General features: G+C 34.9%; 1 protein-coding gene across 1 annotated transcript in view; it reads right to left on the minus strand.

Moving 5' to 3' along the window:
• OXA1L (OXA1L mitochondrial inner membrane protein) overlaps positions 1-14,159 on the minus strand; it is an 88,483-nt gene that overhangs the window by 22,801 nt on the left and 51,523 nt on the right. Inside the window, exons 5-6 of the mRNA XM_090382107.1 lie at positions 13,475-13,560; positions 7,761-7,925 (exon numbers count right to left, since the gene is read on the minus strand). Coding sequence (XP_090238233.1) covers positions 7,761-7,925; positions 13,475-13,560 — 251 coding nt within the window. The remainder of the gene's footprint in view (positions 1-7,760; positions 7,926-13,474; positions 13,561-14,159) is intronic.

A 14,159-nucleotide genomic window follows, 5' to 3' on the forward strand; every position in this document is an offset into this window, starting at 1 on the left:
AAATGGGAATGTAGGAGATGAAGCTTTAACGACATGTTGCATCTCGACTCTCTGTATGCTAAAATTAGCTCATCCACAATTCACTGTAATTTTGTGGTTTCTTATTGACTAAAAAGTTCCGGCAGATGTTTTCAAATGCCTTCCAGGTTCTTATTTCTGTAGCATTTAATTTCTTAGTGAATTCATCACCTTGGAATAGCAGTTTGATTTCAGGACCCACAAAAATTCCCTCTTTTTATCTTGGCTTCACTAATTCAAGGAAACTTTTGCCTCAAACAGGAAAATCCTTCCCCATTTTTGTCCATTGCTTTCACAAATATTTTTTTATCAAACCTAGCTTGATGTGCAATGGAGGTAAACTGATTTTTGACTTATCCACAAAAGGATGATGTGCTATATTTTTTTGGCCTGTTGTAGTTTCTGAACAGTGTGGCCATTTTTTTACCCAGTAGTGGCACTCCTTTGCCCGGCTTTGTCCCACTTGCATAAAAAGCAGCAGTATTTAGTGTATCCATCTTGCAACCCAGTCAGCAAAGCTACCACTTTTTGGTGAGCACAGATATTCCATTTGTATTCTTGACAGCATATTTTTTTTGTAAAAGAACCTGTAGGTTCTCATATGTTTCCTTCATGTGAACTGCATGGGCCAATGGTATAGATGGATACTTATTTCCATTATGGAGTAAAACTGATTTCTAACTAACCTCGGATGAATCAAAGAAAAGCCTCCACTGCTCGGGAACTTGCGCCAGATGCAACTCTTTCATTAATTCCTGGACATTATTACAATAAACCAAAGCACGATCCATGGAGTAATGGGTTGTTGTGTTAGACTGCCTCTTCATATAAAAAGACACCTTGACACCATTTTCAAGAAGATTCCGCTGATCCTAGTAATTGAGCACTGGTTTTGGAGAGGTCCAAATCTCTGACCAAATCGTTCAATTCTGCCTGAAAGATATTAAATGCAGCTTTACAGTATCAAGAGTTGAACTGGATCTGTACTCATTCTGGGATCTGCATCTTCTGGAGACTCCTTTTCCAATCCTCAATCAGAGTCAATTCCATAAGTTCCTGGTGGCTTTAGCACAGGCATTGTTATCATTGTGAGGAACTAGCCTTAGAGCAGGGATACTCTATTTTATGCTTGGATTTCCCAGAAAAACAGAAATATTGGTCATGCAAAAGTAACAATTGTTTATGTGGTTTCAAGGCTCCTGCCATATCAAGGGAACAGCAAAAGGCATCAATTTATGACTACTTCTAAGCCAGCCTGTTAATGTCCTTAACAGGAAATCTTTGGAGCCCATACTTTATCTTGATCTCCAACCTTACATCCAAAATGGAGTTCATAAGCTTTTCTCGTGAGTAGTAATAGTGGCTTCCACTGCAATTTTAATACCACTTCTCTGCAAATGTAGCAAAAGCTATCAGGCTTATTTCAGCAAGAAAGTGACATATTTCATGTACAGTTGAGGTATGTGTTCAACTGTAGAATATTGTTAGGTGCAGAAGAAAGGTTGTAATATTTCTAGAAGGTTTACACTGCTTCTGGAGAACTCCACTGAAAGTTCTAGAACCTTCCAGAAACACCCTTCCATTCTTCTGCATGTAACAATATTCTAGAACAGGGGTGGCCAACAATTTGATTGCAGCTTTAATTTCAGTCGATCACGACAAATTTAGAATTTTAAATATATATAAAAAATAGATTAGTCAAAATCTAAATGTTATTATTATTATGAGTCTTACTGCATACGCTTATTACAAATCCGTTGAACCACATGATTACTCTTGTCACCGCGCAGCCGCTAAGCTTGTCTAGTTCACGTAGTTATGTTGCAGAGAGCATAGTGTATGTCGAATTCTTATTTAGCTTATTTTAATATTATTAACTGGACAGTACTTATACTGTTAATTTGATTTAAAATGAATACTATGAAAAGGAGTAAAACGTATCATTTTCATCAAGAGTGAGAACTAGAATTCTTTTTTGTAATGATAAAAGAAACATATTGTTTGATTTGCAATGCTTCCGTGGACCCAAAAAAGCAAATTTAGAAAGGCACTTCAACGCACTCCATGGTAAATATCAATCGGATTTTCCGCCTAATAGTGACCTTAGAAAAAATAAATTAAAAGAACTTAAATCTAGATTATTCACGCAACAAAATTTCTTCGTGACACCTAATTCACAATCTAAAGCAGTAACTGTAGCATCATTTAAAGTGAGTCATTTCTTGCAAAAAAAATGCAAACCATTTTCTGATGGTCAATTCATCAAAGACGCATTTTTAGAAATAACAGATTCTCTTTTTGAAAATTTTAAGAACAAAATTAAAATTAATAGTGCCCTTCAAGATCTGCAATTATCTTGAAATACTGTGATGCGACGCATCAAAAAAATGAGTAAAAATGTGAGCGAACAATTGCGTGCTCATATTGCTAATTGTGTCCTTTTCTTTACAACTGGATGAATCTACAGACATCAGTGATATAGCTAAATTGCTCGTTGTTATTCATATGGTTTTCGATGATTCTGCCACTAGAGAAGAACTGCTGGGTATGGTCTCATTAAAAGAAAGAACTAGAGGTCTTGATATATTTAACACATTCAAATATTTCATTGAAAAAATTACCACTATTTAAGCTCGTATCAATAACAACAGATTGAGCTAAAGCGATGACAGGGCATCTTAATGGATTCATCGCATTGTGCCAAAAGGATGACGAATTCCCAGATTTTTTCAGTTACTACTGTATCATCCACCAACAAGTGTCAGCCAGCAAAAGATTAAACACTAAAAGTATTATGGACAAAGCTTTCAAAATCATGAATTGCATCAGAGGACAATCTCTTCAAAGGAGGCTTTTCAAAATGCAACTTGATGATAATGAACCACCAGATCTGATATTACACACAGATGTGAGGTGGCTGAGTCGGAATAAGTTTCTACAGATTTCGAAATTTGCTGAATGAAATTCAAAAATTTGTTGATCAAAGGGTAGATGATTATCAGCAGCTACAAGATACGGTGTGGTTGTGTGATCTGGCTTTTTTGGCAGCTTTTACCAGTATATTAAGTGATCTGAATTTGGAATTACAAGGAAAAAATAAAAATGTGGGTGACATGATTAGAAGTATTTCTGCATATAAATATCAATTTTTGGCAATGGCTAAGGATCTCAAAGAAAAAAAATTCGATCATCTTGCAAATATGCAAGATCATTTGCAAAAATATCCTGTTTTTGAATTTAATAGTGAGAAATATGTTTCTGAAATTGAGAAAGTTGTGGATGATTCTGAAATCAGTTTCAGTGATTTTAAAACAATTGAAGACATTGTTCAATATATTTCTTGTCTATTTAAGGTCGACTTAGATACAAAATAAATTGCAGAAAAAGTCGCTGAGATTCTTCACACGGAGAAAATATTACTTAAAAATGAAATTATTACATTGCGAAACGATATCTTCCTAAAAGCCAGGTCATCAGAAAATGACTTTTGGAAATGTTTGCTGAGAAAAGTACTGTAAAAAAATTCAGTTCACTTTTAAATTCCTGTTTTGGTTCCACATATCTATTGTGAATTGGTCTTTTCGTATTTGGAAAAAAAAAAAAAAAAAAAACAAAGAATCGCTCTACTGTTACGGACTTGTATACAGAAGATTCTTTACGGTTGGCCTTATCACAGTATATCCCCAATTTTGAAAGCTTGGGGTTTGGTGCCTCCGTAGCGGTGGGAAGGAGCAGCAGCAGTGCGTAGCACACGCTTCTTGATTAGACCAGGGTTTGAGCCCGTCACCACTAAGTACAGAGGATGCGGAAAGGTCAGGGAATGACCACCGCATATCCCGGAGAAATATGGCCTTAGTTGCTAATGCTCCTAAAAACCAAATAACATACATACAACATGAAAGCATGGCAGATGACATTAAGACACAAACTTTACATAAATTAAATTACATACGTAGGAATTTAAAATAAGAATTCTGAATTGTATTTAATTTTAAAATTTATAAAGAACATTTTTTCAATATGTGTTGATTAACCTTTTTAACCATGTGCAATGAACTTCTTGAGATGGTAGATCGTGGCAGTTTGAAGAAAAAAAGTTGATCGCATTACAAATTAAGTTAGCCAGCCCTGTTCTAGAATATTCCTGAACATTGAGAGTGCTGTAGAGATCTCCTGAATGCTCTAAAAATCTCCCAAATGTTATAGAAAAAAAAATAATAATAATAAATAGATAAAATAGATGGAAAAGATGATTAAACCAACTACAGGTCTTTTTGGTTTTCAATCATCACCCTATGACATTTGATTTTCAGTCATCATTCAAATATTCAAATTTTAGTAATTGTTCATCGAATATGTGGGAACTCATTATGCCAAGCACGCTATGCATAACATAGAAGTGCACTTCATTTAATAGTAATTCAAAAAATCATTCAATAATTTTAGTGGTTTTCCTTATTATCAAGTCTGATGACAAGCTAAGTCACTGGTTTTCAACGGCACCCCTACTCAATTTTCTGCCTGCTAGATCCGATTCTCTTTCTGTATATATCCATAATTTATATATATAAAATTAAAAAATATATGTTATATGATAGTTATTACAATAATATAATTATAAAAATTACATTTCATGATACAAATTATATATATACAGTTTATAATTTTATTCTTTATATAGAGGTACTAAGTAAACATCTATTACAGATCACCACAAAATTAAAAAGAAACTGTACACCTTTTTATAATGAAATAAACATATAAATTAAAAAATAATAATAAGTTTAAGTAACTTAAACACAAATTACATGGCACCCCTGGAATGTTGTTGCGGCATCCTGGTTGAAAAATACTGAGCTAAGTATTAGTATTAATAGTGGAAATCAATGCAAGAAAGCAAGATGTCTTCTATCCTATGAAATTTTTTAATATTCAATCGATGGTATAAACTTAACCAGCAAGTTTTTGAATGTGTTAATAAATAACTTGTCATATGTTGCTCCTAAACAATAAACTTCTCAAAACTACAAAGTTTGACAACTAGTAATAAAAATAACATCCTTTGACAAGATCATTAAGGACTGCAGAGGATTCTAAATCAATATGGATTCTTGTTGGTGCAGTTTTTGAGCAGGTTCACTCAAAATCTGCACCACTAAGGCTGCTTATGAATAGAAGAGAAGGAAGGAAAATATATGCTCAGGTGTCATTTTAATTTTCTCAGAATTGGCTCTTGGAGAATTTAATACATAAGTGGCTTTTCCGGCACAGTAAATGTGAATGCGTTTTATAAAGTTCCATTTGGTAGATCTAATGCGAGATTGAAAATTAATTCCTGCAAATAGAAATAAGAACTGCTGAGTCTACATTTAAAATTTCAGGACACCTAGAAACATCCTGAAAAGAGAAGACTTTCAACACACCAGGACAAACCTCAGAAAACCATCTGGTCAGGTGACAGTTAAAGGACAGAAGACAGAATAGTTATAAATGGCCACTGCCTTCTTGGACTTGCTTCATGGACTGATGTCATGAGCAAGTTACCGAAGAGTTTGGTGTTGAGCTTCTTACGTAGGCATTTCAAGTTTGATGCCTAAGACTTCTGATAATACTAAGTATTAGTATTAATAGTGGCAAATGATGCAAGGAAGCAAGCTTATAACAGCATCAGCCAAAAAAAAAAATCCCTTGTCATGCAATTTCTCTCTAATAACCATTCTTACACCATGTGGGTTTTATTAAGATTAATAGTTTTATTATTAGTTATCAATATATTAATTAATTATTAATTATTAGTTAGGATTATTAGTTATCAATATATTAATTAATTATTAATTATTAGTTAGGATTATTAGTTATCAATATATTAATTAATTATTAGTTAGGATTATAAGTTTTATTAGGGTAGGTTTAATCAGAAAATGATTCATATGGGTCATTTCCTAATTATGTTTCCACATCACCTGTCCATCTCCATAAAAGTTTGTCTAGTTCTTCCTTGAATTTATTCAAACTACCCACTTCTACTACGCCAAATGGAAGTTTGTTCTCATTCTCTATTTCTCCTAAATTTTACTTTAAGCATATAAGTAATAGAGGGAGGAATAAAAAAGAAAAAGGAGCCTTATGACATTACCAGTGAGACACTGACCAAATATATGTATAGGTATTTTGTGTTACCATCGACCAAGAGCAAAATTTCTGAGAAATTAAGTGAAAGAACTGGGAGAAGAGATGTTTTTGCATATAAAAAAAAATGTTAAGTACTCTTGCCTTAAAAAACACACATATTTACAAAGAAATTTATCTAAGAAAGGTTAAAATACAGGAAAATAAAAATTAAAAGATGAAATATAAACCCTATCCATAAAAAAATCTAAAAATTATGCAAAATTAAATATTTGTCTGAACATCCAGTCTAGTTAAATCCTTCTGATTAAAATAAACAAAATTCTTTCTATTAAGCTATTGCACATAAAATTTCTATTTTTATATTTATTTATTTTTTTCCCTATTTCTACTAATATTTATATTTCACATAAAAGTCCTCAAAACTTTAACTGTAACTCCATAAATACACTGGTGTGCAAAATTTAAGGACCAGTCAGGTTTTAACCTGTAGCTTCTCATAGGAGTGGCCTGGATATTATTATTTTTATTTTTAGCCATATGGTGCAAGGAAGCCTGAGGCTTATGCTGCACCAGCCAAAAAAAAAAAAAAAAAATTTCTGAATTACCCTGAGAGAGAGAGAGAGAGAGAGAGAGAGAGAGAGAGAGAGAGAGAGAGATAGAGGGGATTCATCAAGAAAGAGAAGAATGATGATATCCAGCTCAGGACCCTGGGTGTGCCAAGCCCATACTCACCAGATGTGAGCCCCTGAATATGAGAAAAGCATACCAAAGAAACGTTGTGAGGTACCGAAATGATGAAGGAAACAAAACTGAAAAAACAACAGAAACAAAATGGTACAGAGGGACTTTATTCAAAAATGGCAACATAGCACTGGCTGCCATGATACAGATGCATCACTGCCAAAGATGGAACAAAGGGAAGAGGTGGTCCTCAGTAGGAGATATGGCCACCTCTAATGTCGATGCAGGCTTTGCACCGCCTGTCCATACTTAGAACAGTGTTGTTGATAAGTTCTTGCGGTAACATTGTCCATTCCTCTGTCAGTGCCATCTTCAGCTGGTGAACATTTGCTGGTGGGTGTGGACATGCTGCAAGGCATCTCCCCAGAGCATCCCATATGTGTTCGATGGGATTTAGATCGGCCGAACGGGCAGGTCAATGCATACAAACAATGTCCTCACTTTCCAAAAGCATATCAACAGCTGCAGTTTGAGGGTGTGGTGTTATCATCCATAAACACAAACTCAGGGCCAATGGCACCTCGGAACAGACGCACATGGGAAAGGATTACCTCAGTACAGTATCGTGCACTGGTTACAGTACTGCCTCCCAGTATCTGGAGTTGTGTATGTCCATCCAAGATAATGCCTCCACACGAGAACACACCTCGGCCGCCATATCGATCCCTTTTGGTGATGTTTGCGGGATGATGTCATGTGCCAACCTCTCACCAGATTAGCTGACGTCCAGAATCGCTGCTGAGACTGAATCTACTCTCATCACTAAAGAGTATCTTAAGTAAAGATTTTGTAGTTGTAACCTTTAGAAATAGCGTTGGTCCTTAAGTTTTGCACAACAGTGTATTCATTTTATTATCCTAGCAACTTACCTCAATAGTACACAGTAATGTCACACTAGTGATAATAGGCAAGATGAAATATGGATCTGAAACAGTGAGATTAGTGAACCAAAATAATCCTCCAGTCTTGAAACTCTCCAGTGGTAAATTAGCCATTCCACGTAATCCCATGAAGCAAGAAATAAATATAGGTGCCTGTAAAATATCAAATTATTAGTGCTGAAAAACTCCTCAATAATCATTTAAATTAGGGTAGGGAATGTCCAACATGTTAGTTGTCCAGCAAGTACTGTTATACCTTTGGACAGCCTGATGGTTGTCCAGGAGACAACCATCTCGTGCCAATGTTAAATAGGATGAACTAGAAGACTACATTACTACATTGAAATGAATTGTACAAGTGGATTCTTTTTAAAAAACTATTCCCTGATAGGTGTAATTCTATGCATTTATGCAATGGCATTGTGGAGATGAAACCTGCATTTGAAATTCATAACTGGTGAATTCTATGAGAATATGTTTTACTGTGAATAGAGACGAGCAAAATTAACAGGCAGGTAGATCATCTCCTGTAAGAAGAGTTGTGTTAGATGGGTATGTCTGATGCATGCCCCAGAAAGATGAAGGCCGATTCATGAGAACTGCTCTCTCTCTCTCTCTTTTTCTTTCTTTCTTTCTCTCAAAGCTGGAATTCCATGCTTTATTCGTAATAGCTTATTATTCTTGAGGTCTACCAGATTTGTGGACACTGGCACATTACAAGAGATCTCTTTGGCAAAGGAGGCTAAGAAAAACAGCAAGGACTTCTTAACTTATATAAACTCTAGAAGGAAGGGGGATGAATCAGATTGGTCCACTTGATATCGATGGTTCGACTGTTTATGATCCTGCTCAGATAGCTGATAATCTGAATGAGTATTTTGCATCTACATTCACATATGAGAAGTTATTAGAGGAGGAAAATGCCAGAAGTTTATCAAACTGTAACAGGAGCTTAATGATTTTGTAATAACTGAGAACAAATTGGAGGAGAAATTGTTGAAATCAAACATAAGAAAGGCACCTGGGGTGGATGGGATCTATCCAGTTATATTAAAGGAGGCAGCAAAGGAAGTAATCAAACTCTTAGCCATAATTATGAGAGCTTCTTTGGACTCAGGGGAGGTACCCATGGACTGGAGATGTGCAAATTTGACCCAATTCACAAAGGAGGATCAAAGGGAGACACAAGTAATTATAGACCTGTTAGTTTAACTTCTGTTCCGAGGAAAATAATGGAGTCATAATGGAGTCTAAGGTATATTGATCACTGCCCTAGATCATAAGAAATATGACACTAAGAATATTTAGCTTCTTCAGGCAGAGCATTCTTATGTGCTTTAAGCAATTTAGAAAATTAAGTTTGTAATCAGGTATATGTTCTAGGAAATTTATATTTGTTGGAAACTGATAAAGAGATTTCCAAGACAGAGTTTGGATCCAGGATGCATTTTATGTTTTTTGCAGAAGTATGGTAGTAATTTTCTGTGATGAGAGGTGGAAACTTAATATAATATCCAATATTCAATTTTATTAATGGAAATTTGAAGTTATCTCTAAATAGAATACATATTTTGTGTGACAGGAGATGGTGAGGTCATCAGCATACATGTATGTTTAAACAGTACAGCGGATTCCGGTTATTTGGGCCACCGGTTAATCGGGGCAGCCATTTATTAAAAACCAGAACCCAATCGAGAAAATAGCCAGGGTTTACTTCGCTTAATTGGGACAAAATGCCATTTAATCGGGGCAGGAGACCGCAGCACTGGAGATTACCCTATGATTGTCTCCGACTGTACCACGTAGTTCGGTCGAATTTTTACTGGAGGTCACAACCATAAAACAATAAAAACAATTAGCAGTCACCTGTTTATTGGGCTTTTCTGTTAGTGCAATCTATCATAAACGGATAGTGAACTCGATCTTACTGAATTTGCGATAATACTGACAGCTGGAATTCTGTGGGTTATTATGGTAAAATGTGCTTACACTTCCATGGAATCTTCAATCATATAAAAAAAAATAATTTTCAGAATCTTCTCTTCATTCCTATTTTTAAAGCTTTGTAACTCGTTACTCCGTTCCCACTTTCGCACATTGTGTTACTTGCAATTTGTGTGTGCTGTTTTTTGTTATTGATTGCTTATCTTTTTACTGTTTTAAATTTTAACCCCCACCCACAAATGTCAGTGAACAGAAATGTCAACTAGTTTAGTTAGTATGTACATATTACAGTACGTATTAATTATTCCGATTATCATGTATATTCTCCGAATTTCACGTATAATTTAATTTTTTAATTGGTAATGTAATAAAGGATAAATTTGTGCTTAATATATCTTTGCTTTTATAGCCTGTGGATAATATTGAAAATGTAAAGTAATTGAAAATGAAAAGAAATGCACAAATTATAACTAAGTTGTTACTTATCTTTGTTCTTCAGAGCTATTTATTTATACACTGGTGTGCAAAACTTAAGGACCAGTCAGGTTTTCACCTGTAGCATCTCATAGGAGTGGCCTGGATATGGGAAAAGCATACCAAAGGAAACTCGTGAAATGATGAAGGAAAGAACACCGACAAAACAACAGAAACAAAACAATACAGAGGGACTTTATTCAAAAATGGCAACATAGCACTGGCTGCCATGATACAGATGCATCACTGCCAAAGATGGAACAAAGGGAAGAGGTGGTCCTCAGTAGGAGATATGGCCACCCCTAAAGTCGATGCAGACTTTGCACCACCTGTCCATACTTAGAACAATGTTGTTGATAAGTTCTTGCAGTAACATCATCCATTCCTCTGTCAGCGCCATATTCAGCTGGTGAACATTTTCTGGTGGGTGTGGACGTGCTGCTAGGTGTCTCCCCAGAGCATCCCATATGCATTCGAAGGAATTTAGATTGCGGGAACAGGCAGGCCAATGTCCTCACTTTCCAAAAGCATATCAACAGCTGCAGTGCGTGGGGGTGTTGCTTTATCATCCATAAACATGAACTCGGAGCCAATGGCACCTCGGAAGAGATGTACATGGGAAAGGAATTACCTCAGTACAGCAGCGTGCACCAATTACAGTACCGCCTTCCGGTATCTGGAGTTGTATACGTCCATCCAAGATAACGCCTTCCCAGACAAGAACAACTCGACCGCCATATCAATCCCTTTCAGTGATGTTTGCAGGGTGACACCGTGCGCCAACCTCTCGCCAGATTAGCTGACATCCAGAATCGCTGCTGAGACTGAATCTATTCTCATCAGTAAAGAGTACCTTATCCCATTGCGCTGCTGTCCAGTCCTTGTGTTCAATGCACCACTGTAAACGGTGTCTCCAATGGGCAGGTGTTAAAGGGACACAACGTACTGGCTGTTGGGCAAGCAGTCCACCTTTGTGAAGTTTCCTGGCCACAGTAAACCACGATATTCTGCGTCCTGTGCAACTTGTTTGCAATGGATCCTGATGTCTGGTGTCGGTCTGTCTTGGCCTGTAGGAGTGTATAGTGGTCATTGTTGGGTGCTGTTTTTCGTGGATGACCACTATTGATCCTTTGAACAGCTGTATCTGTCATTCTGAAGGCCGACCACGCACATGAGAAGATGCTATTGGTGATACTGAACTCTGTAGCCACACTCTTTGCACTTCAACCTTCCTCGATCTTCCCAATTATTCGACCCCGGGTAAAGTCATCCAAGTGTTGTCTACTGGCAATTTTGTTGTCTATAGCACTGTATGAAACCAATCGAACGTCTGTAACAATCGTGCTCACCATTTGGCAATTTGCACATAACTGCTGAACCACTGCTTTAAACTGTTTATGTGAGCCCTCTCATCAAGATTCAAATTTTTGCATGTGCTCCAGCTTTCTACTGAATGGCCACAGTTATGCAGATCGCCACAGGCTGTTTCGTTTGATTTTGTAGTTGTAACCTTTAGAAATAGTGTTGGTCTTTGAGTTTCGCGCACCAGTGTGTCTAAACCTAGCCAAACTAATTATTTGATTATTTTAATAAATAAAACTGTCTTTACTGCAACCAGAGTGTTCACTTTTAGCAGTGAATTCCAAACTTTTAATTGTCAACTAGTATGTATGAATTTTCAAAATGCTGAGGATGTCAAAATATTGATTTTTTTTTTAAATTTTGAAAATTACAGAACATTGAATGGGTTCTATAACATTTAGGTGGCAGAGAATGAGTTAAGCTCTTTTATTAATCTTTATTGCTTTCTAAACTGAGAAAAAGTACCATCTCTGCACTGTACTGGAAATGAGAAACTTACAAAATAAAGTTTGCTGCTTCTTCTTCTTTCTTTCTTTTTTTTTTATTACAGCAAACTATTTTCTGGTGTTTATTATGGCTATGTTCATTAATGAAAATAAGAAGAAACACACAGAATTTTTAAACAATTTTGATTCTCTAAAAAATTGTCTTAGTATATTTTTTGCAAAAAAGAAAAAGATGGAGAAAAACTATGCAAGTAAGACAGAGTAATTTTATGCTACTAATTATGTCACAATGATGAGGTGGAGGAGAAGTTAAATCAAGTCAAAAAAATTGATTCATTGTCATAAACCTGGATAACCTGCAGGTACAAAATATATAGTGCACGTTGGTTACTGTGATCACAGATGTCATCATTCACATAATTTATAATTTTTATTAAGTCCTGATCAGACATATACTAATATATACAAAAAAACACAGTTAACTATAATCGGCACTTTGGTTTATATTATATTTTTTTGCCTTATCATGGTTTATGCATGTGCAGTGAAAGTGATTATGTAACAACCCTATTTGTTCTTGAACTCCAACACATTGCATGGCTAGTTACTGCTGTTAATTTTCACAGTTTGTATGGTTGTTAGTGTCATTACTCTGTGAAAGAAAATACTATATCTATACTCTTACTAATTTCACTGTAGAGCATTAACCCTATTCTAATTCTTGATTTTAATATTTACTTTTTGTTTTTAATGGTTTGTATGAATTTCCAGAATTTCATTTTTATTATGACTTTCTCGAAGAAATAGTGGACAGTCAAATTTAGGTATTTTATATTTACACTAATTTTAATGATTCTTGATTTTAATGTTTTCTTTCTGTCCATTTCTACCTTTTTATGTATACATTTTGGCTCTGATATAATAAACAATGCTGAACAGCTGCATTCTTGTTTATTCAGTTATTATTATCACTTTAGCTGAGTCCCAAAGTGATCACAATAAATGGTGTCCACTGTATATATGCCAAAATGAATTCAACATCCCACGAAAAATTTTGTTATTCAACACCCATCCTTTTTTTTTTATCTATAAACTGTGGTATGCACATCATCCTTTGTTTCAAGCCAAAAACTTTGGGGGGGGGGGAAGAGAGAGTACCAAGCATCAGCTTAACCAAGGCCATCTAAAATTGATTATGTAAGTTTCAAAGAAAAAAGCTTTCAAAGAAAAATAATGTATCTGGAGCTCACAAGCCACAGAGTAAGAAGCATGTGGAAAAAATAAGTCAAATTTTTAATGTTTTACTCAACAACTGTATTTTAATCAATCAATTATATTAATATGTAGTGAAAGAAAATCATACTAAAAATAACACTGATATGATGTCAAAATTTGGTGAATATCCTTTGGGACATAATGCAACACCCACTTTGGAAAGCTCAGCATTATCTTTAACCCATTAATCAAAATACAAACCTGAACGAGAGGAATCAGCATGCTTTTGGCTGGTTTAATTTCTTTGTCTTTCATGAATGTCATCATTTCGTGGGCATACCTTGCAGCTATAAATATTAAATATAATGAGTGAATTTCTTATTGTATAACAGATATTAGAGATAAATTTGGAAAATTACTTCCTATGCACAATAAGTAATAAATATATATATATTTCTTTATATTTATAAAATAACTTTGGTAGCAGAAAACATAGCAGGCAATTTCTGATTTTAGGCAAAAAGAGTTAAATAAATAATAACAAATATATAAATTATTACAAATAATAAAAAATAATTTAATTTTTTCTATAGAGTTTCATACGAAGTCAGCTAGAAACACAAAAATCATGATAACAGTAGCCAACAAAAAATATTTTTTTGTCATACCTCTGCAATGAAAATATGTGATTCTGGAGGAAATAAACACTGATTCTGAAAATCATCATAAAAAGTCGCTATCATATCTATATCAAAAGATGTACTAACTCTAATATCAAAATAAAGGGATATATGTATAATTCAAGGTTGTAATATAAGTGTAAAAACATATTATATGTTCTATTATATGTTTGCAGGATTGATTTACAACCTTGAGAACATGTCATGACCAGTTAATACTTGGAAAACCTTGGCACAGCCCACAAATTGACTACGACACCAAAAAC

This window comes from Mastigoproctus giganteus, chromosome 9, assembly GCF_048544385.1.
Source record: "Mastigoproctus giganteus isolate SK-2022 chromosome 9, ASM4854438v1, whole genome shotgun sequence".
Taxonomy (NCBI): Eukaryota; Metazoa; Arthropoda; class Arachnida; order Uropygi; family Thelyphonidae; genus Mastigoproctus; species Mastigoproctus giganteus.